The sequence below is a fragment of the Falco naumanni genome, chromosome 5, assembly GCF_017639655.2.
Source record: "Falco naumanni isolate bFalNau1 chromosome 5, bFalNau1.pat, whole genome shotgun sequence".
Classification (NCBI taxonomy): Eukaryota; Metazoa; Chordata; class Aves; order Falconiformes; family Falconidae; genus Falco; species Falco naumanni.
The window spans coordinates 40,071,308-40,095,452 of NC_054058.1; the positions used below are offsets into that span (position 1 = coordinate 40,071,308).

The 24,145-nt window shown below is 37.9% G+C and overlaps 1 protein-coding gene across 1 annotated transcript in view; it reads left to right on the top strand.

The window, feature by feature from the left end:
* TMTC2 (transmembrane O-mannosyltransferase targeting cadherins 2) overlaps window positions 1-24,145 on the top strand; it is a 254,292-nt gene that overhangs the window by 91,313 nt on the left and 138,834 nt on the right. Inside the window, exon 2 of the mRNA XM_040596294.1 lies at window positions 8,989-9,559. Coding sequence (XP_040452228.1) covers window positions 8,989-9,559 — 571 coding nt within the window. The remainder of the gene's footprint in view (window positions 1-8,988; window positions 9,560-24,145) is intronic.

Sequence of the window (24,145 nt, forward strand, 5' to 3'; positions counted from 1 at the left end):
ACTTTATTTGGAAGTTGCTGTTTGAAAATGGTACCTTTTGTAGTCTGTTACTGTGTTTGTGGGCAATCTTGCATGTACATAACTGGGCAATGTTTGAAGGCAGGTATACTAAAAATGGGCAATACTACAAGAAAGAAATACCCAAGAGTTCTAGTTTTTTGCCATACAAAATAGTCTTTTAAGGCCTCAGCATCAATATTTGTAAAATATCAAAATACACTTAACCTAAATGGAAAATTCTTTTTCTGTACAATATTGTCTTAAATAAAAGCCCACCTCAGAAATCTACTAGCGTGATATCCTTTGGTTTAGAAAACCAATGAGGCTTGTAAAATTGGTGTGTATCAGAACATTATTTTTATGCATTTATGCATCTTATGGTGGGGCTGAAGGAAGGGGAGAGGAGATTTATTTGAGACAGGAGAATTTTGAGTGGGCACAAATTCCAGTTTGTAGTGTGACGGGGTCTGTGCTTGGTAGTTCTGTGGATCATGAAATCCAGGGTGGGTCTGCTTTCTGAATCACTTGAACATGATCAATGATAGCTGGGTGTGGGATTGTTTTTGGTTTATGGTTTGTTGTTTTTTTGTTTGTTTTTTTTGGGGGGTGAGGTGGGTGGGGTGTGCAGGGTTGTCAGGGTTTTTTCCTTTCTCCCCCAGAAAGACATTTGATACAAGTTCTAAAGCAAGTATAATGGTTAAGTTGACCTCTGTGGATATGCATATACCAAATTGTTTGCACTAAATAGGTTTTGAATAACACCATTCAGTTAAACCAGTAAAACTTTTAAATTTAGCCAGACCTTTTTTAATGAAGGGTTTTTTTGGTGCTTAAATAGAAGGCTTGAAGAAAGGAACTTACACAAAATAACTCAATGCTTTTCTTTATCCTCCCCCACTACCCCCCCAAAAAAAAAAGTGTTTGGATGTTATGCTGTGGTTCAGTAGTTTCTCCTCTATGCATTATTTCTATATTTGTATGTGTATGTGTTACTGCATATTCTCTTCAATGCTTCACCAAAAATAAAAGCCAGAGTGCCACCTCAAAATTCTTTCAGGCTTTTAAATTTAGAATGCACAAGAGACATGAGTTTAGGCATAATTATATATAATCTCCTTGAACTTTCTGAAAATTCTGTCAAAGAACAGATTGAATGGAGAGGAAAAAAAGGCTATTTTTTTAACTATTCAGCTTTTTTTCCTCAGTATAGTTTGTCACATGCTAAAAAGAACATAGAAGTGGATAGTCATGGGACTGATATATGACTGATAAACCCTGTTTTATAGTGGTACAGTATGTGTTGCCTCCATTTGCAGATAATGGCTTAAAATGTGTGTGCCTTGGAAAGGCTTTATGTATATTCAGAAGGTGACTTGTCAAAAAAGGTTTAATATCCACACTATTAATCTGGTTAAGAAACTCAACTTGTCTAACTACTGTATTCTTAGCCTTAAAATTTCTGTCCTTGTACTGTTGTAGGATGCTTTATGTTGAAATGGCAAAAATTATTTGTTTTATTTATTCAAAGGAGAGTGGGGAAGAGAAATAGCATTCTACTGCAGAACAGTAAATCTAATAAGGCCTGCTGGGCCTACTTTTATAATCGAAAATAGATTTGAAAAGGGCAGCAGAGGTTCCAACTATGAGTTCTGACCATGCTTCAGAAGCTGGTATTATGTGTGTAGATATATAATATACACACACATACATATAAAATAAAAAAATTGTGTATTTTTGGCAGGCAGTAGTTCAGCACTGAAGAACATTTTAAAGAGTAACTTTGAATAGGTATTTGAAAGAATATTTTATCAGGTAAATATGAAGTATTTTGAAGTCTTAAAGGAACAGAATTAGCAATTTTATGTTGTCTAGTGTAGTCAGGAGAGAAGCTAGCTTATGAAACAGCTATGAGAATAGCAGAAAGCATTTTCTGGTTTAGGTATTTAAGTATTTTTTTCGCAATTTTTTTTTTCACAGGCTTACTGTACATGCTGTGATGAAGAAACTTAAGGAGCAGACAGAAACACAGGAGCCTTTCTCCCTCTTGTTTTTATCTGCTCCCTCCTGAGAGGAAACTGATGATATCCCATTGTTCAGCATCAGAAAATATTAATTATTTCTCTTGCTTCCCTCCAGGGTGCATTTTTTCACCTGTGCATGAATAATCAAATAGTACTATGCCAGGCAGTTGCTCTTAATTAGGGTTTCAAATTTCAGGTAGTCCATCTTTTAGTGTGTGTTTGTATCAGGGTAAAGCTTAAACTGAGAGGGGGTGAGGTACACTTAGGGTTAATATTAAGGCCAGATTCTTTCTGCGTGTGAGGACATCGAAATGAAAAAGGCTTATACTAAAGAGAAAGATACAGTTGAAAGCTTTTATAGTTAGCTGTTCAAATATTTATGTTCCAGGTGGAAAAGATTTTTCAGGCCATCTCAACCTTCTTGCAACCAAAATGTTTTGAACCTTTAGTTACTTAAAGTTTTCAAAGCTCTTTTAGTCAATAAGAAAATCAATACATACAGCATACTTCATTGTGGTTAAGGCAATGCTCAACAGCATTCAGTGTTTTATGTAACTACTGCCACTGCTTCCTTATTTCAAATAACACTGTGCATCTTCAGTTATAAAGGTGTGAAGTCTAGAAGTCTGTAGCTGATGGGCTTCTGGATCATAGCCTACTGATGGAGGAAGTCAAACCACAGCTTATAGTCATGCATGGAAACAAAAAAGAAACAAGTTACCTTGCTTATATATCTTCCCCCCCCCCTTCCATTCTGCAAATTTGTTGCTTTTTTTTTTTTTAATTCCTTTTAAAGAAATTGTGCAGCTTAGAAAATCTGAGAAAGTCAGTGTATCTTTATACAGTGGTACAAGACCATAACCTTTCTCTGTGATTTTGTTGTTTGTTTTCTGGAGGTTTTTTTATTGTTGTTTAGTTCTTTGTCTCTTCATTTTTGGCAATGGTTGCAGTCATGTGAGGGTATAGTTACTATTGTCTCACTCATCCATCTTTTCACTCTGCTTGTACTTAATTAATGAAAGTATCACCCAAGAAAGTTTTATGAGTAAAATGCTACTTACACTTCTGTTCCTTGTGGTTCCTGTTTGTTCTGGTAATAAATTGAAGTTGATTATGAAATTACTGCTATAGGACAGTAATAGTCTGAAAGCTATAAATATTATTATAATTTGTTAATATATTTTCCTGAGGCCCTGTACTAACTACGTATTCAGTTAAAAGCTTTCACTAGCAGTTACATAGGCTAGGAATATCATATTAAAAATACATATTATCTTCAATGTTTGAGCTCTTGAGTTTGATGCATTCAGGTATTTCTGTACAGTTAGAAAAGGACCATACTACTGGCAGAAATTAACTAGGCACTAGTTTACTAGAACTTTATTTGCCTTATGTAGTATTAGGCTTACCTGCATTAATTTAAAATACGATTTGAACCTAGGTTTTTGATTCAATCTGATACATATAGTTCTGTTCTCAGAGCCTAGCTAGCAACTCAAGATCCCATCTATCATTTATCTAGTTATTACCCAGTATTTCCTATCTGAAGACAGCTGAGTTATTAGCTATTCCTTAGAGATTCACCTAAGACAATTTGTTCTTGAGAGAAAACTGAAAGCTGCAACTTGAAACCCAGAGGATGCGCAGAATTTGGTCTCCTGCAGGTGTCCCTAGTTGATATACAATATAGAGATTTTTTTTTTGAGAAGTGGCATGAATAAAACTACTGCCTGCTAGATTTGTAGATAAATTCCACTTTCATAACAGTTGAGACGAGTGAACTTTAATACAGAACATGTAAGACATAATTGCCACCAGAAATCTACTAAAATGGCTAATAGTTCCCTTGAGTCTATAATTAAACATTTAAATGAATGTGTTCTCATGTACTTATGCTTATTACTTTCTGAAGACATCTCTATGCACTAGATAGTATTTTCTGATTTTTTCCTTCTCCTATCAATACAGACTACATGTACATTGCAGTGTGCGAGCAAGTATGAGAGTTGTCCACAGTATGACAAACTCTACTTGCCTGCTTTCTGACCACACACCTGCCTAAAAGATAGCTTGTAATTTGTTTGGAGGGCTGACACAGCTGCTGTACATTTAGGGGACGTTTGTACTTCAAAATTAGGCTCTGTCTGTGTTTTTAGGCTTGTTGTCCCTACAAGTAACATATAATCTTCAAAGCATCCTTAGGATGACTCACTAAGATCCATGGTAAAAATACTCTAGAGTGCTTTCCCATTGCTATTTATGAAAAAGGAGTAAATGGGTAGTATTCAAAAATGATCTTGAGAGAAACAACAAAGAACCTCCAAGTAGAGACTTGCCAGTCCATCACTGCCTGTCTATTTTGTGTGAGAGGGGGCTGGTCAATGGCTTCCTGTATACACATTTGGGAGTTCTCCTTTTTCTTTAAAATATGTTCTCTACTTCAGATGCTGATGTTCATTTTCAGCATATGGGGACCATTAGCAATACTGAAGCTGGACATAAGGCTTAACGTGTTAAATCACTTTAGAACGTTGCATCTGGGTTTTTTTTTTCCTATTGTTAACACCTGGATCAGTTTAGCACTAGTGCAGAAGTTTAGGACATATATAGCTGTTAATTTTAAAAACATCTGGGATTTTTTTTTGTGTGTATGCATCTATATGTGCATGCGTGAACTGCTGGATCTCTGGTATTATTGAGTTTGATGAAAAAAATCTTACTGAATTGCACTCAAGATGCGTACTGACCTAGGCAACCAAGTGGTTTATGGCAGGAGGCAGAAAGATTCTTTCAAATGAAATAGAAATTGTGATTGTGCCTTTACAGCTTTTGTCTTTCTCCAGACTCCATTTCTGAAGGACTGATAGGTGACTCTGATTCCTTTTTCCTCCCCCTCTCAAACCCATCCATTTGTAAGATACCCTGGTCTCTGGTATGCGTGAAATGGGCAGGCATTAAAAATTGAAGAAAGTAAGTTCCCTGGCTGAGTCTGCAACTGTTATCTGAGGCTGCTTGAAAGTAAAAATGCCAATCCTGTTGGAGCTTTGAAAAATGGCTTTCCCTGGTGACCTGCTGCCTTTTAGTGAGAGCAGAGTTTACAGCTCTGTTTAAGAGCGGTGAGTGCAGTTGCAGAGTTTCTCTTGTTATGCCCATTAGCAAGATTGGACTAATCTGCGGGATGTAACCTGAAGGTAAACTGTGAGTGAAGGAGAAGACAAGGCTAATAAGGCATTTTGTAGTTTCCTTTATCCTAGAGTCTTTCCCAGAGCCAGCAATTAATATTATTTTCTGTCTGCGGAGAGCCCGGGTAGCTGCCAACGCAGGAGGCTTTACAAAGGAGACATCAGCACTACCTGCCAGGCTGCGAAGAGGGACTGCTTTCAAAGTCACCATTGAAATTGGCGACTGAGCATCAATGCTGCAGCAGTGTTAACAGCATGTTAATTCAGTATTTAAAGAAAATCAGGGCCTTGTTCCATCTGGGAGCAGGGCAGCCAGGGGCAGGGGGCAGCAGTCCGGGGGAATTGGGCACCTTTTTGGGGCTGAGGCCAGGCTGGGACAGGGGCCCACGGGTGGCCCTGGCTCAGTGGGCCCGTGGCCGGGCCGGGCTGTGGGAGCTGGAGACCGGCCCTGCTGGGGCATCGCTGGGGCAGGGGCTGATGGCCCCGGGGGGCTGCCATGGGGTCCTGGGCCATGGGCGGGGGGGAGAGCCTCGGGAGGGAGTTCAGGCCTGTCAAGGCTTGTTAGTGCTCTCAGGGCCCTGAAGAGCAATTTAGTACTATTTATATTTATTCTTTTATTTTATTAGGTACAGAACTTCTATTTCTCTCCCCTTCACAAAGGTAGACATTTCACTTCATGTTTTTCTTGCCAGCCAGGCTGGGGGTGTGGGTGGACACAGCCATGGTTATGTGTGGGCTGGACTCAGCCCGTGGGCTGTAGCTGTCTGACCTGCAGCAGAGGTGCTCGGGGTGTTGTCCTCAGTGTTATGAGACCTTGCTCACTTTCACTTTTGAGGGCAAAATGACACAGAAATGCCTGGCACCAGTATCTCGGGTGCTTGTATTCCTGCATCCTCCTGCACAGTCAAGTCTAATGTTGTCTGAGTGTGGTTTTTTTATACAATTAGCAAGCAACCTACCCGAGACTTGCTTCTTTGCTGTAGGATGTCTACCTTCGCTCTTGTATTAGGCTTTTCTAATATCCCAAAGCATTAGCTGGATTTCTTTTTTCTTTTACTTTTAAACATTAGGGAAAAAAAAAAAGAAAACATATGGAAAGAACTGTTAATTTTATTTAAAATTTTAACTCATAGAGAATGCAACATTTGACCTGACTGAACCACTGAGAAAGCTGGAACTGGCAGCTTCTGTATTTTTCATGCTGACTGGCAGGGACTAGAATCTGTTGCCTTTACACACGTGAGAAGCTAGGAGTATTTCAGAATTGCCTGCTGAAATCTGTACCCACATACTTAGTGATCAATACTGTGTCTTCAGGGCTTCCTTTAGATATTTTTTGATGTGGTGGTGTGGGGTGGATTTTTTTGGGGTTTGGTTTTTTTTTTTGGTTTTTTTTTTTAAATTTCATGTAGACTGAACAGGAAAGGATCAGGGTTGCATCAAATTTATTGCTAAGGCTGTAAATAAAATTTAGCTGAATTAATGCCTTCAGAATGTACAACAAGTTTCTGTAGGATTTGGAGAAAAACAGTCTACTTTTGTGTGGAATATTCGTATTTGACTATACTGCATGAAAATGATAGGCTTAGAGGGAGGAGGCTGGTCTCTTTTTAAGGAGTGTAGCAGCATAGTGTGGAGTTGTTTTATACATATGTACTGATAGCTGTAGTTCCGTCTTTTTTTTAAATTGGTTGCATGGCTTCAAGTATTGGAAATGGTGACGTTTGCAAAAGATACAGGAAAAGCTACCATTTCCTGGGAACAAGCTGTGCACCATCTAGGCTGCAGCAGAACTCTGCCTCAGGAGAAGGTAACTCTGCTTGGCAATATTACCACCACTTATTTTCTCAGTATTTCCCCAAGAAAAAAGCAGGCTTGCGGTTCAAGTTCTCAACTCTAAACCCTGACATTTGATAACCATTCTTAGCATTTGGGAGCCTGTAGTCTAAAATTTTTTTTTCTCAGAGAAAGGACTGGACTCTTTCTAGATTAACACCTGCTTTATTCTTGCTGAATTCCTAGTTTTTCTGATAGTAGTTCTGAGAGTGATACTACAAACTGGAATCACAGAGGAACTGGATTTCAGGAAAGGACTACACAGAAGGACAAGACAAATAATGTGAAAACAAAGATCTTGTTTTCTTCCAATGTTCTTTTGTGACTGGACTAAAATGAGAAAAATGTGTGTGGGGTTGGGAAAACAAATACAAGCAACCTGATCCACTGCATAAGCGGAAGTCAAAATTAAAATTTTCAAATGTACTAGAAAGCATCATCAGATCTTTAAAGGATTTAAGCTGACCTCTCCATAACCTCCATATGCTCAGAGACAAAAGGACGTGCTGAGAGGAAGCCTGTCTGAAAGCATTACAGCAATGTGCTCTGGACAATGGAATTGCTGATCTGCGTGGTATTTGCATGGAGATTCTGTGGCATAGTGTATCAGCCTTTGAGCAGTTTTCTTTACAGAACAAGACAACATTCCTGAAACTAATACCATAAAAAATGAGTTTTGGATATAGGTTCCAAGGGAATGGAGAATACGAGGGGAGTCTTGGAGGATGAATGAGAGTAGTGCATTTGAAATGCAGGCCTTAGTTTCACACCAGTTTTTTTTTATTTGTCATCTGAATTGAAGAATTGTTAATCATAGGAAGATATTTATTGGAAAAGCAGAAAGAGAGAATGAGTAAAGAATTAAATATAAATCATACCTCTTTAGTATTTTTAATAGAAGAGTCTTGAGCTGGCTGGAGTCTTAATTACGCTGGTAAAATAAATGCTAAGTTAAGCTCAGTAGTAACAGCAATGCATCTTTAAATAATTGCTTAAATACGCTTTGGCTATGAAGGCAAGTAACTAATTAAATTCTAGTCATCTTTTTGCACTAAGCAGGTCTCACACCTTCTCCCACAGCATAAATTTTAAATGCAAATGATTGCATTTGTACGAACACTATAGGGGACAGATTTTTACAGTACCAAATTAGACATGGAGACTGCTAATGGCTGGCACCAGTCCTTGCTGGGGTGGTTGGAAACATAAATGCTGAAAGCTGCAGCATTGTTTTTTTTCCAACCAAGCTGACACAGATTTGAATTCATAAGCTAATACAACACAAAAATGTTTTTTCTTCAGTTGTAAATCTAAGAAATTTAAAGAGAAGGTATATTTTCACCTGTAAAATATTCTGCTGTCTGCCTCCAGCAAGGCGTTAGCAGAAAATGTTGTCAGTCAAAATATGCATGAGACAGTTGTGGGAGTGCTCCGTACAGCACCAGAGACTTGCATGCTCCTACGAACTCCTGTATTTATTGTTCATCCATGTCAGTGAGATTCATTCCAACATCTAAATTAAAATTTCAGTATAAAAGGCCGGTTGGGGTTTTAGTTCTGAATTACTGGAGGATCTGTTGTTTCAACAATAATATTTGTCAGTTTTTCATATTTCTTTTCCATTTTAATTAAAACTCATCAAATCTTAACCTATTATTCCTGGGTTAGACTCTGAAGAATGTCACTGAAGGGTGTTTTAATTTAATGGAAGCAACGTAACATCTGTTTCTAATGTTTTAAAAGCCAATTTATATGGAAATTTTGCTTTAGTGGGAAGTCAATAGATACGTAGCTTTCTAACATCACATGTAAAAATTCAAAACTTGAATTAAAGCAGCACCAAAGCAATGCCATTCTTTTTTGTGGTAGCAATATGATTGCATTTTGACAGCCTTTCATTTGTACCCTTTTCCATCTGTTGAAATGAGGTTTTTATTTGTCTTTTGTAGTCGAGCTATCAAGACAAACCAGGACCTTCTGCCTGAGACGCCGTGGACCCATATCTTCTACAATGACTTTTGGGGGACACTGCTTACTCACAGTGGGAGCCACAAGTCCTACAGACCTCTCTGCACGCTCTCCTTCCGCATTAACCATGCCGTTGGAGGGATGGACCCATGGGGCTACCACCTTGTCAATGTCCTGTTACATGCTGCAGTCACAGGCCTTTTCACAAACTTCTCCAGGATCCTGTTTGGGGATGGGTACTGGACCTTGATAGCAGGCCTCCTGTTTGCATCTCACCCGATCCACACAGAAGCCGTAGCAGGGATTGTAGGGAGGGCAGACATCGGAGCTTGCCTCTTCTTTCTGCTTTCCCTGATGTGTTACATGAAGCACTGCTCTACCAGAGGTTCCTCACTGAGTACTTGGGGCTGGATCTTGGGAGCAGGGCTGTGTGCAGGATGCAGCATGCTGTGGAAGGAGCAAGGAGTGACTGTTCTGGCCATTTCAGCGGTGTATGACATCTTTGTATTTCATCGACTGAAAATGCATCAGATCATTCCTGCTTTATATAAGGTGAGTCGTCTTTCTTGTAAGCTATTTGTTCATAAGGCACCAATCACTGTTAAACAGCTGCTAAATGAGTTTAAGTACACAATAATTCTTAGTAGTTTAGTCAACTCCCCAAAACAAGCACAGTTGTCTAATGCTGAAAGAACATTTAAAGCAGTTTAGTATGGGGGTTTTGCATTTTGTTTAAACAATGTGTTGTTATCCATTGCCATTACTTGACGCTGGGGATGTATTTTTTTCAATTACTTTCCTTGCTTCCAGCAGTGCTCTCCTTAGATTCTGTTTACTGTCTAGCACTGGATTGCTGGCTGCATTTTGCAAAGAATTCATTCATGCTCTTATCCTCTTGTATCTTGCAAAGTCAGCTTAGTTTGGTTGGGCGTGCAAGTGTGGCAGCTGATATCATCTACAGGCTCCCTGAGGCAAAAATAGAGCTCTTATTGGTCTAGTTTTACAGAGATGCATAGGAATAGGGTGCATGCCTTTGGCAGGTGTTTTTTCTCCCCCCTGGTAGGAACTGACTCCAATGTATTATTGCCTTAACAAAATAAATATTTATTATTTTTTTAACTTCTTGCCCAAGAACAAACACATAAAATAAGCAAACAAACATGCTGACCAAAACCCCCTAACCTCCCTCTCCCAAAACTACATGTATTTTAGTGGTACCCAGAAACGCCAGCCAAAATCAAGACTCATTTAAATCAGTTGCTGTACAAATGAGTAAGCTAAGTATTTCTAATTTTATTTTCAGTGAAATGGATTTCTTTCAGAAAACTACTGACTTAACAAAAGGAGTGTGTTTCATAGGGACATGTTATATCACATTTTTCAGTGAGACATAACCAAAATAAAGCAATAATACAAAATACAGTTGTGCAATCTATCTCAAACACCGTGATTTTAAAATTTTGATTTCTCACTCACATGAATTGAGAAAAAAAATGTAGATTTTGGTAAAGCAATAATTTCTGCTTGTACACTACAGATGTATAGAATATACAAGGAAAACAGTAAGAGTAAAACAAAAATTAAGTGGTTTCTGATAGTGTCCTCTTAAACTGCTGTGACATGTTGGCTTAGTTATGGTGTTTTCTGACAAAACTGGAAAGGAAAGAATAATTTCTTGTGTGTGTATATATTACTTATGTATATTGAAGTATGTAAGACCTCTGTTGTCAGTAGCCAAATATTGTATGTTACATTTTGCACCTAACATTAAGCAGAACCAAACAGTAAGCTAATTAAGTTTGGGTGTGTTTTTTTTTTTAAGTGCATCTGTACCAGCAAGGTTTGTTCTGAAAGATATAGGATGAGATTCTGTAAAGTGCTTCAAGCAGTTTGGTTCATAATTCAAGTACTATCCTACAGAATTAAGCAGTGGTAAAAACATTTATCTGGCACATATGAAATTCTGAAGACCTTGTGCATGACTTCACACAAATCTAAACTGTGTTCTGCACAGCCTCTCCTCATTGCAGCCTCTAATGACGAAGATGCAGTCATGGAGCTAGGAATTTTTTTGTTGCAGAACACTCCTTGCTCAAAACCAAAACGTTTGCAAACATTTGTGATGAACTTTTAATGGGGAAAACCTTTTTCTCCCCGCCCCCCCCCCCTCTTTTTTTTTTTTTTCCTCCTTTTGTGCTTCAGGGCCAGGGTGAAGTTGTTCCAGAAGAGAGCTAAGTGACACAGGTGAAGTCTGAGCTTCCACATCCTAGAAGGCCTGTCTTCCTAGATGGGACGCCTGGCTTGTGCGTGGTTTTTCACCCAGCACTGGACTTCTCTTGGACAGCAAACTCTTGTCAAAGCCTCAATATTTTTTCCCATCTGTAACAATAGAAATAATAATTCTGTGCTTTGTAGATTACAGATCTTCATGGAGATTGGATTTTAGCTGGAGGGAATTTTATGGGGAGAGACCACAGTAAACAAAACATGAGCATTTTTATTAATCTGCCGGAAATGCATTTCCTAATTCACTAACTTACAAGGCTACCTTTTTTCCTTGGTCAGCACTGCTGTCCAAGTTTTTCTTCAATACTAGGGATGCCTCTGTTCGTTCATTTACAGTGATGAGGAACTCAGCTGGAAGCTTCAGTTACAAACTATTTTAAGTAAGGCTTCTTTCTTACTGAAGTTTTTGAAAAATCATTCACAAATTACATAATGTTTTGTAAGAATGTATCATTCTATAGGGCTTGAGATGCCAGGAAATATCTTCATTGGCCTAGCTTGTTATGAGAAGTGTTTCTTTTTGAGTGGCTTGTCTGTATACTCCTTTGTAGTCCAACTTTGCATAGCCTCTACCTTTAGCATTGCAGTTTCCTGCTCCTAAGCATGGGAAGTAACACTGTGAAATACAAACCTTTTGTAAGGATAATCACTGTAATTACAAAATAAGTAAAGATAGGTGTGTTACAGAGAAACAAAGGTAGCACCTTTAAAAGCAAATTAAAGCAAATGCTTCAGTCTTCTGGAGAGCTTTACACTGTATGATAGAAATGTTCTAGGGCAATAAAACCACTGCAATTTACTAAAAGAGAAACTGAAAATAATTATTCTAGTGCATTGCCGCCTTTTTCAGTTGGTATTTCTGAAGCACTTTCTTTGAGTTTTACCCTTTCACTTAAAACACTGTTTAGAGAGTGTTCAGGATAGTGAGACTGTCACTGGCCTGCTCCATCCAAAGACTGCAGATTCATTTTGGAGAATGCTATTTAGCTGATATCAATGGAGAATTTGAGAATGGCCAATGCACATGGAGTTGAGAAATCTGGATTTTGACTGTAGCATGTCTGACCAATGTTTGACAACTCCTGACGATGAAGGCATGCTAGATGCTGTCCTGTCGTGCTGATTTGAAATTACATTTTAGATGTATTTTCAAATAATTGCAAGATTATTATGGTGTAAGATTGCCATTTTAAATTGATAACCTGGCTCTTCAGAAATCATTAATAAGAACAGAGCTAAGTTTTCTTACTAAAAACTTTGATTTTTGGTTCTGTATGTTTATACATGGAATGATAAAGATAGGTGAGTTTTTTGTTCTGCTTTTCATATGCTTTGTTTTTAAAATAAACAAAGTAACCCCCCAAAGTATGTAGCCAACAGATTCATTTTTGCATTATACAGAATTAAAGCACAGACTCCATTAAGAAAGCTTTCAGGTCTGCATTTCTCTGGGATCATTTGAGTGTTGCCTTTTTTTTGCTGCTGCTTTGGCCTTAAATGAAATATATCTTTATTAAGAACTGACAAATTAGTTTTTCCTAGAACAATCAGTAAAATCTCCTTAAGCAAACAAAATCAATTTTTGGATTACTATTTTTTTAAATATTGTTGCCTACACTTTTTCTTGCTTGAAAAGGCATTCCTGCATTGCAAATTGCACGAGACCAAAGTAGCCATCTACAGATGCGTTAGCTAATTGGCTTGAGCATTTAAAAAACTGGAGTATGGTTTAAACCAAAACAAAAAAACTCCCACCAAACTTCTTCTCATCAAAGAACTCCCTATTAGAATGTCTGGGTAATTAGAAATAATTGTGTCCATTTACCTGTTAAGGAATTTCTCCTTTGTGTTTTCCCAGTGTAAATACTGGGAGAGGGCATCTGCAGTAGAAAGGGGGGAAAAAAGACATTGAAAGGGGCAGTTTAGGAAAATGTTATGGTCTTCTGTATTGTGTTGGAGGGGAAAAGTGTAGAATGGTGTCAAGGAAGAAAGGAAAATCATTTTAAGAAGTGGTTAGCTCAAATCTATACTAAATAGGTAAGCAACAATGATATGAAACGGAATGCTTTGTAATGGACTGGTAGAAAGGAGCTTTGCCTTTCAGGCTACCTACCTTAAGCTAAATGCTGTCCAGCTGAGCTGACACAACTGTTTTCCTGGGCTGTGCTGCAAACTGGAACTGAGAGGAAATGCAGGTTAAAAATACCCCTTAACCACCATCACTACCCCCAGTATTCCAGATATATCTTTAGGAGTTATTTTAAACCTGAATCAAATCAGTTATATCTACTCTTCATCATTGCCCTACAAACAGCCGTACTGGCAAACACTGAGAGGAAAGCAGAGGTGCAGCAGCGGAAACAAGGAATGGAGAGCAAGGGGTTTGGGGGAGTGGGTAGTTAAGGACCTAGGCTGGCTTTCTCCCAGACTATATGGCTTTTGGCTTCTGTAACCTTTTTCAGAATATACACGGGGGAAACCGAGACACAATTAATTGTTTAAAGAACAGTAAAACCACTGACCTTCTTCGGGATGGTCACTGCAGGATGAGCTGGTAAAAGCAGCTTTAAAAATGCTCCAGGAGATGGCATTGGAGTGACAACCCTGTTTTTTTCCCATTTTCTTTGGTCTGAGTGTCCAATAAATACAAAATGGTGGCTACTGCACAAGGCCAGTAGCTGTTTACTGGGCTCATGCCTTTTATCATGTGAGTCCCAGTTTTCAGATCAAGTACATGACATTGTCCCAGTGCAATTTGAGTGGACTGGCAGGACTTCTGAACAAGGCAGCTGCAGAGCAGGACCACCAGCAGAGCAGATGAGTATTACCCCTTATTTAGAAGCTATTCTTAATGCACTTTAAAATTGTACATCGTAGCTACTTATTAAACTATCCAGTTCTTTTCCCTGTCATCTGCATATTGGTTATTCAGTAGAACTTGGCTGCTGATTTTTTTTCTTTTGCCAAGACTTTTTATTCCCATCAGCCTGTGATGCGCTCTCTCTGGCTGGTGAAGTTGTCAGTCTGGACCCCATTTCATTTGGTTAGCTCTATTTTATTCTGTCTGACTGGCTGACAAGAATGTATTCGCTGTCTTGTCAGGACTTTTTGATGGAAGTGTACTTATTGTGGTCATAAATGAGTTGTCTGAAATAAGGAGGAATTAAAAAAAAAAAAGTGGGTGCTCTACTGGGGCAAAGCATTCCTTATGGAAGAAAGTTAGGCTTTTGTTTGATTTTTTTCAGCATTTTACACCTTGAATCATTTCCAGTGTAAGTTGCATAGCAGGTATGCAGATTGATTGAGTTGTCATGTATCAGGTATCAGATGATTGTACCTGTCAGCAGCTAGACTTGTGCAAGTTAAACCACCAAAAGTGTAGGGGTGGGAGGGGGGGAACCTGAATACTGGAGAGAGCTGTGATTAAGTTTGTAGTTATAGAAAATATGCAAATGCAGAGGCCTAATTCTTTTGTACTTGCAATCTCCTGCTTGAGAGCAGAACCGTTAATCAACATTGCCGTACATAGTCTTCTGTCCAATTAGTAGTACAAAGCGAATATGAACCCTACTGTGCTGCCTTTTTTCCTTTTTTCCTCTTTTTTTCTTTTTTCTTTTTTTCTTTTTTTTTATAGTGGTAATGGAGCTGGAGAACACTAGAAGTTAAAAAGATGGGGCAAATACATTTAAAGCTCATTTTTAATATAATGGTAATGATAAAATATTTATTGCTCTGTGATTTTTGTATACAAACTCCTTTACAGAAATAACTAAACCAGATGTATGTTCTACTAATATTCAGCTGCTACAGTATGGTAACATTTTACCAGATCAACATATTGTTAGTACAGGGGGTTTGTTATACTAAAATAAGGAAACCTCTCTTTTCCCATCACTTATTTGATTAAAATCTCCCTCCGGGAGGTCTGTCTCACATATGGAATTAGGTATTGGTATCAATAGCTTAACATGAACCACAAATTGGATTTCAGGATGCATTATCTAACCTTCCGTGCTATTAAACAGTATTGGTTTTATAAAAAGTGATTTTATTGGAGGCCTATATTTTACTTAAGGTAATGATGTAAACCTGGGGCCTCCATGGATGACATGGTCAACCACCAAACCAAGTTTTATAAAACACTGCTTTCTTTTATGGTCTTGGATCAGCCTTAGTTGTGGGTAATATATATGATTCCTGCTGGGTATTAGGTAAAGCTACTGATTTTTAGGAACGCTCTTAACTTGAAATAAGCCACTTTCTACATTCTTTACTCTTTGAAGTCAACTACTTTTAGAACTGTCATGCTTTGGAAAGCAATTTTAAAATAAAATGGTGCTCTTGATTTAAATGTACAGTTTTATTCTTCTCATCTAAAGGAGTTCTAAAGCCTTAGCAATGCAGTAGTCAGTCTTGCTGGTTTTTTACTCCTTCCGCATCTACAAGTTATGCCATTTTGCAGTAGTGTTTTATCACTATTTAAAAATCTAGCTTCATAGTTTATTTTCTGCTCATTTTCTACAATCTGAGGAGTTCTGTTACGCTTGAATTTACCCAGAGGGCTGCATATTTTGGCAGGTCTGATCAGTAAGCTGTTATTTTGTAAGCTGTTTCTCTCAAACACTTGTGTGGGTATGGTCCAGCCCTTAGTCCAGTGTCTTTGTAATGCAGTGTTTAGACTTAGGGCAGTAGCTGCTCCCTCACAGGACAGACTTCATCCTCGAAGTCAGATATTTAGTAAACATACTCTTCCTTGAGACTACTTTTGTTCCAATTAAAAGTAATCAATAACTTACATCTTCAAAACATGACATGCCTCTTGCAGGTTCATTTTGCCTAACAAAAGCTGCATATTCAAATGCACTAAGCTGTTAAATGTTGTATTTGTGGGCCAGGTAACCTTTAGCATTTCAAGAGCTGTGGAAAAGATTGGGAGCTCTGTTGCCAGCTGGGGCCCTGTTTCTTCCCTGGCTGTGATCTCTCATTATGTGATGGTCAGCTGGGGGTTAATTTTCCTAGCAGCTTTAAGCCTGTACAAAGTTGTGGAAATGCTGAGACAAATGTGCCTGCACATACATTGCTCATGTTTGTGGATGAGCCAGTCTGGTGCTTTTCTCTTCACTCTGCTGGATGGCAGCAGCATGAGGCCTGTACGGTCAAGACCGTTGCTCCCCCTCCCTTCAACAGATATTTTATAGACAAAAGAAGCTTTTTGCAATTTACTTCTTTCTTGACAATTTCAAGTAGCTAATACTGCTGTTTCCTGTAGTACCCACAGCTCCTTGCTGCTTTTGCTTTTGATCCTGAAATAAGAAAAGCAAGATTGGCTGCTGCTATCTTTCTTCTCAGAGATGGTGATCTCCTGCAGATCCCTGTGGTGTCAGTGGAGTGGCACTGAACTGAACATCAATATGTATAAATAGCTGTTGTTTCATGAAAATATTTTTGTGGGGTGATTTGAACCACTGAAATGGATCACATAGGACAGAAATAGAGCATCCAAAGGCAAATTTTGTAATTTCTTTTTTTTTTTTAAATGAGGAATCAGAAGCTAGCTTGCTGAAGTCACTGGCTTAAAGTGGATTATATTTTAATAGTAAATTGGAATTGCTACTAAAATCTGCATTACTTTATTCTGCCCACTTGAAGTCTACAGTGGTATCTTGGAGCATATAGTTGAGAACACCTCTCTGGAAAGGTAGAGAAGTCATATGATTCTTTAGTAAATAAGTAAGTGAAGAAAAAGAGAAAGCTTTTCTTATTTGCAGAGTCTGTGAAGACATGAAGTACCTTCAGTTTATACAGGAGATGTTAGTTTGCTAGAGAAAATTTGTCACTGTCTTCAGACGCATGAGTTTGATACTGCATGATAGCATGCAAAATATGCAGAGCTCTTCCATTCTCCCCCTGGGCTTAAAAGGGATCTTTTTTGAGGCACAGGATGGAAAAGAGCTTTGCATGGCTGGTGTTAGCACTTATTTTTTGTCCTGAGGTTATATGCCAATTAATAACATCAAGTGTAACTTTTTCATTGTGCTGTTTAATTACAGGGCATTGGTGGGCTTGCTATGTTCCAGTTTGCAAAACCTTTGCAAATAATATCAATCTGACAATGGTAACTCACCTAGCTTTTAAGGTTTTAAAAATATTTAACAAATCAAGTGAAAGCACCAGACTTACCATAGTGTGTAACAACTGTGTTTCAGAACATTAGGAATATTTACAGGTGGTGTTTTTTTCCTCATCTTAGTGATTACTTTAGCTCCCTAATTGAAGAAGCTTTATAAAAGTGTTTTTCTAACAACTGGCAATTTTCCTGTTTAAAATATCAGTATTAAAGAAGAGTTAAATTTCATGCTTTTTGGTAGGGATGGTCAAACATTAAATATTTTATGCTGAGATAAGGGGACTTGGGTACCTGTGAAATTTGAGGGATAAGAAAATACATGCAGCTTTTATCCATTTTCAATTATCTGTTTGTTTATGAGCTAGAAAGCCTTTCCCCTCTAGCTCTGCTTCTCCCATGAGTCAGTTGTTTGGATACTGGCCACAAAATGGGAAAACCAACATACAGTGTTAAAGCTAAGCAGTGCCTTCAAGAGTTAATGTCTCCTGGTGTAATTGGTTTTGTGTTTCCTGTAGATTTGCTGTAGAAGTTAGCCTTTCTGCTTAAACCTGTTTTGGTGTCTTGGTTAAAATGCATGCATTCATGATTGTATTCATCAAGTATGTATTCCTTGTATTTGTTAAATGCCGTACAGAAAGTTTATACCTGTGCTTTGTGCACAAGTGTTCAATCATGAGTACTTTACATTAGCCTCCTAATGTCATGGGTAGGCACCTAAATGTCCTGATTTGTTGAAGTGCTGAATGCTTGCAGCTCCTGGTGAGTTTTACTGAATGAACCTGTTGCACTTGGTTGATCACAGCTAAATAGCAAGCTAGACTCTGCTCCCAGGAGTCAGGGCACACAATAATAGTGTCAGAAGAGAAAACCCTGTATTTGATTCTGACTGGGGACATACATTAAGGAGCAGGTGCAGCCTGTGGATGCTGTGAGTTCTGACTCCTAGCAGTGTGTTGCAGCACCTTTGGGAAAGGTAACACTGCTGAGAGTGTTTGAAGATCAGGCTCCTGATTTTTTTGAGCATCTTCACTGCAGTCACCTAAGTTTCAGAACTGTAGTGCTCAGAAAGCATTGCCTGAGTCTGTTTGATAGAACTGTATTCTCAAAGACAGTTGTCTTTCTAGAGTCCTACTCAAGAGTGAGCCATTCCTGGTACATTCCTGGTACAGAGCATGAGCTCTGGTTCCAGACCTGGGAGAATATATTTTGAAGGAGCGGGAACATATGCAAACCCTGAGCTGCGAGGGAGACTTTTTTTTTCTTTTTGAATTTCCTTGTTTATGCTCGTTTTAATTTACATCCTAATGATTTAATGTTTATATGCATGATTTTTCCAAGCTATAGTGATTCTGAACACTAACCTATGTAGACAGTTGTAATATTAAAAAGGGGGAAAATACAAGTGTGTGAGATTTACAGTGGAAACAGCCAGTTGTGATAGAAGGCAGCAAACATTTTCTAGCATATTTACTGGAGGAACTGAACGATGTTTGTACATATGTCTGTACTTCTTTTTCCAGTGCAGTGCAGATTAGGTATGGTGAGGGAAGGAACCCAGGCTTGCACTTCTGCAGCTGACTTTATGGGTCACTTGTTAGGAGGTAAATTTCTAGCCTCACTAATGTTGAATGTCTCTTAGAAAAGAGTCCCTTGATGCTGTGGATAGTCCACATTGGGAGCAGGGGGAACACAAAATATTTCTTGTTCCTGAGTTTCTAGGAAACTAATTGAAAGTGCATATGAGGAAATGATGTTAAAATTATCCAGAAGCTTTTGAGGGGAGAATTTGTGTACCTGGCTCCTAAGGTACCTTTTTACGATCAGAATGATAAGACTTTCAGACACACAGAGATTACTTCTAAGGCTGTAGATTTGATTAGGTTGTGCAAAAGTCGGAGCTTCTATGATATTTAATCATCAAAATCTTGTTTTTCTGCTTGACAATAAAATATGGAAATAAATTCCCATAGCAATGAAGTCTTTAAAGTGAGTATAGGGGCATATTGAGTTAATAAAGGCAATGAGGGAGCTGGGGAAAAGAGAGGGTAGAATTGTATTGAGTCTCTGTAAATTCTTTCTCTCCCAGAAAACAGGACTTTGGGGGTTATGGATAAATTTTTTGCATGTTTTAGTCTGCACATTTTAAAAGTATCCTGGGCAGCTTGTACTGCTGTAGAGCACAATGAAGCTTGCATCAACAGCGGTGTTTATTTAGTTGGGATTGTGAGATTACAGTTTATTTTTTAAATATATGTTTATTGTAGTTCTATCTCTTACTTGGAGACTTGTCCTGAAAAGACATTATTAGAAGTGGCAAAACTCCACCACAAAATAGCTCTCATGAGTTTTAAGGTAGAAGCAATGCCAATTTTTTAAACTTTAGTTCTTGCCTCTTTGGACTACTTCATATACAGCATTTTTGGCTTCTTGTAATTTGAAATCTGTGGAAAGTCAGCATTAGCAATTTTGCAGGGTGAATTTTTATTTTTTTTTAAATAATTACATATTTTTATCTCTCCTCTGACCTGAGCTGTTAAACAAGAACTTGACTTATTTTGTGAAATTCTGCTTGAGAATATGGATTAAAAATATACCTAGTTCCATGATTCTGCAATCCTGTTTATTTACAAAGAGTCCCAAGTATAATTTCTTCCAGAACAAAAAGTATCAAACTATATATCTTTATCCCAGTTCTAAATCCTTTTCAGCTAGTGTTGTGGAGCTCCCTCTTGCATCTTATTCAGGGAGAGGTGACTGGCATAATACATATTTTTACCTTGCTTCCTTTGCACCTTCTTTGATCTCTTACTAAGTCAACATACCTATGTGGAAACCAAACCAACCCAACCAACCAACCAAGCTAAACACTCCCCCTCAACAGAAACAAACAAAACCACCCAAACAAACAAACCTGCCCAAACAAAACCAAAATCAAAAAAACCCCACCACCCAAAACCCAAAAAAACAAACAAAAAAACCCAAAACAAAAAACAAACAAACCCACCCACAACCCATCCTGCCCTTCTCTTCATGCATCTTTGTTCTGTCAGTGATATCTCTCCTTGGAAGAGGAATTCAATTGATTATTTCAATCAACTTCTGTAAAAGATCTTAGTGGTAAGAAATGCTTATCTCAAGGTAAACCTCTACTTTACTTACACAGTTAGGGGTAATGGTATAATGTGAAAGTATCCAAGCTAGCTAATTTAAGAGACCTTGTTACGCACTGCAAAAATGGGTCAAAAGGCAAGGTAAGTAGATGGGTTCCTTAGCTGCCTGATACTAGATTGGTATTAGTGCACAAAGTTTGAAGGTGGCCAGGCAGATACATACCTACTGTTTGTTTGACCTGAGTATTTATGAGCTCTTTGTTTATCAGGACACTCAGTAGTCAAAATAAGTTAGTGTTGTCATCATCTCAGGCCTTCCACAATCAGAAGGAAGTGTTAATAATTGAGAGAATAAACATTAACTCTGGAAAGTTTTCATTTGCTTTCTGCTTTGCAAATCTGTAGAGTAAATCTTTTCAGGATTTAATCTGTAATCCAAGAAGTTTGAAAAAAGGGAAGAAAAATTCCTTACATGATGAGAATTGTGCTTCTTACTTGATGTTAGAGTACTCTATGACAAAACTGAGCTGGCTGCAGTTGTCAGATTACTCTAAACAGTCCCACTTTTTACCTGCAGTTACACTTTACGTATTATATGTAATGCAAGTTAAAAAAAAAAACAACAACAAAACAAAAAAACCCAACAAAACAAAAAAACCCCACACAACAGAAAACAATGCTGCACAATTAATCTCTGTTCATATTTTAATTATTGTTTTAGTAGTCTGTGTTGATGTATTTTGAAGATGTATAGTTTGTAACCACAACTGTAAAAAACCCATGCCTCTTTCACATCTATCAGTTTTCAGTCTGTAAGATTGTTTTCACTCCATCATAGACCATGATATATATGGTACTGTATTAGCTCTGTATCCTTGCAAATACGTTTCTACCTTGGCACTGCCCTGCTCATGATTTGGTGTGTTGTCAGCAGTCTGTGATTGCACAGTAGTAAAAAGGTTGATGTGTCCTTGTGCTCTCTGGTTGGTCTCCAAGGCTCTGCTGTACCCAGATGGCTCCTCTGCGCTCTGATAATCTGATAATAACCTCTGCCATCATCAGGTGAAATAATGAAGATACAGGTGTCAGTGCTGCTCTTCACTAACTTCTGCCTTATTCATATCTGCAAATCTACATCCAGTAAGGAAGTGATATATTCATGTAACAGCTACATGGAATAGATCTCTCTTTCAGTTATACTCTGGTTTCCTACTAGAAATAAATTTAGTCTGAAATGGTACCCTTATTCTGAAGCAGCAGTGATTTAGTAGGTTTATTAATGAAGACAGTGGTCTTTGACATAGTCCTTAATGTGCAGTGTTTTTAGCTTCAGGTCTATACCAATCCTGATTTAAGTACTTCCCCCCACCCCTGTATTTGAATGAAAGAATTGCAGTGCCTGCTGAAGTTCAACTTTATGGGTTAGCTGCCTAAAGTGTAAGGAAGAAAGGGAGAAATCAGTAATGGTGACATAACCTGAAGAACTGATTGAAAAGCTAAGCGTTGATATAGAAGCCAAAATTTGGGAATCTATGCAAGCTAACTATTCTTATATTAATCAGGAGAGCTGATCTTATCAGCAGAGGGTACAGCACCTGTCCTTTTATCCTTATTGTAGGCAGTTGATGTTTTCTTATAGGTTTTTGGTGGACTAATGGAAAGTGAAATTTTATAAAGTCTTACTTGATATGTGACCTTGCATTCTATCATACTTGGTGGCTAGCAACCAACATACTGCCTCGCTGGGGTAATAAATTCATGTTTTAATATGGTTATTTGTTTTACTTGTAGTGTAGCGGACAGCTTTAAACCCTCAGGACGAGTTTTTTAAGCCTGTCTGTCAGATGGTCAGCTTTGCTGTTTCTTTCTCTGGGCTTGCTTACAGTAATTTGATTAAATGTTACATTACTGTGATACACAAACAATTTGAAATACTCAAGGTTTGCTTTAAAAAAAGGTATTTAAAATACCCCCAAACATACATGTCTAAAAACTCACTGCAGACTTAACCTTTTTGTGAGTTCCAAAACCATGCTGCTCGGCATCAGCAGACTTCTTCAAAGCGCTGTCAACATAGAGATGCAGCAAAATGGCTTAGAAATTTTCTTACTAAAGATCTTAGTGGCTTTTTTAAAATAATGTGTTGGCATCTTGAATCATAATATAGCTTAAGTTTTTATTGAATCCTTCCAGGAAGCTAAATTTCCAGTGCAATAAAGGAAAAAAGTAAATTGTTTTCAGTCTTCTTCCCCTTGTTGATAATGTCAGGGGCTGTGGAAATCTAAGGACATCATGTTGCCTATACATAGTTTTTTCATAATCTGCTATTCTACCATTAGCTGTCAGGTACAGCCAATTGTGAATTACATAGGCTGCTTGCAGAAACATAGACTCCTCATGAAAGCTTAATTAAATTTAAATGTTCAGTTAAAATTACCACAACTTCAGCAGTTCTGCACTTGAATGTCATATCCTTTATTCTATGTGATGTTCTTAGGAGTGAAGGCCACATATTTTTAGCATGGGACTGTTGGCTTTTTCTGGGTGCAGTGTCCTGTGAAGACCTTATGGAACCCTTAAGAAGGGCTGCTTGTTCAAATTTTGGTTTTGTGTTTTTTTTTTGTTTTTTTTTTTTTTTTCCTTGAGATACTTGATCATCTCGTAGAAGGTGCCTTTATGATACTCTTAAGCCATCATGGGTGCAACTTGACTTGTATGTAGGAAATAGTAATGTTCTTCCTCACTGTGAAAATAGTTCAAAATCTAGTTCTGATGTAACTAATGCTGAATTTTTTTTTTTTTTGAACAAACTTGTTTGCAAGATCAGGAAATTTCTTAGTTAAGATTTGCTCCACAAATCTTGGTTTGGTCACTATTTGACCATATTTTCTCAGTGTGTAGGCCACAAATGACTGGGCCTGAAGGGGGAATATCTAGAGATACTCCCCCCAGACTGAGATTAAAGCTAAGATTAGACAAGGTCTAAACTGTCAAGGCATGGGTAAGAAGGTGTTTTGTTTTCTGAAAAGGTAATACATGGTTTTCAAAGTCCATCTGCAACAAAGTTCTCTTGATATATCTCAGGTTACTGGAGAAAAGGCAGGAAAAGGAGAGAGGACTATTTATCATGCAGAAAGAAAATCTTTCATTTGTTGGAAACAGTTGTGTCCTTTTGGATAGTAAAAATTCAACAGTGGGTAATACTGGTAAATTAAGTCCTAAATGTTTACCCACAGCTACTTCAGATAGGAAATGTTAATGCAGCTATGGCTGGCACTGAAGTCTGGTTAATCAATTTCCCCATTAAGCATAGTCTTTAGGACCCCACTGGACACTAAGGACTTGCCATCTGAAATTAACAGCAGCAATGAACTTCAAAGCATTATTGCTTTACTAGAAGACTTTTCTGATATCCAAGTGTGGGGTGATTGTACATATGCCTTAATCTGGGAGTTTAGATTTGTTTTTCAAGGTTTATCCCCATCTACAACAAGTTGTGGTATTTTTTCAAAACATACAAACAATTATTTGGATAAAGATCACATTCAGATGCTTGATGAAGAATTCCTATTGCTGAATCACAACTAATCTTTAGCCTATTTGAGCTGCCTATCA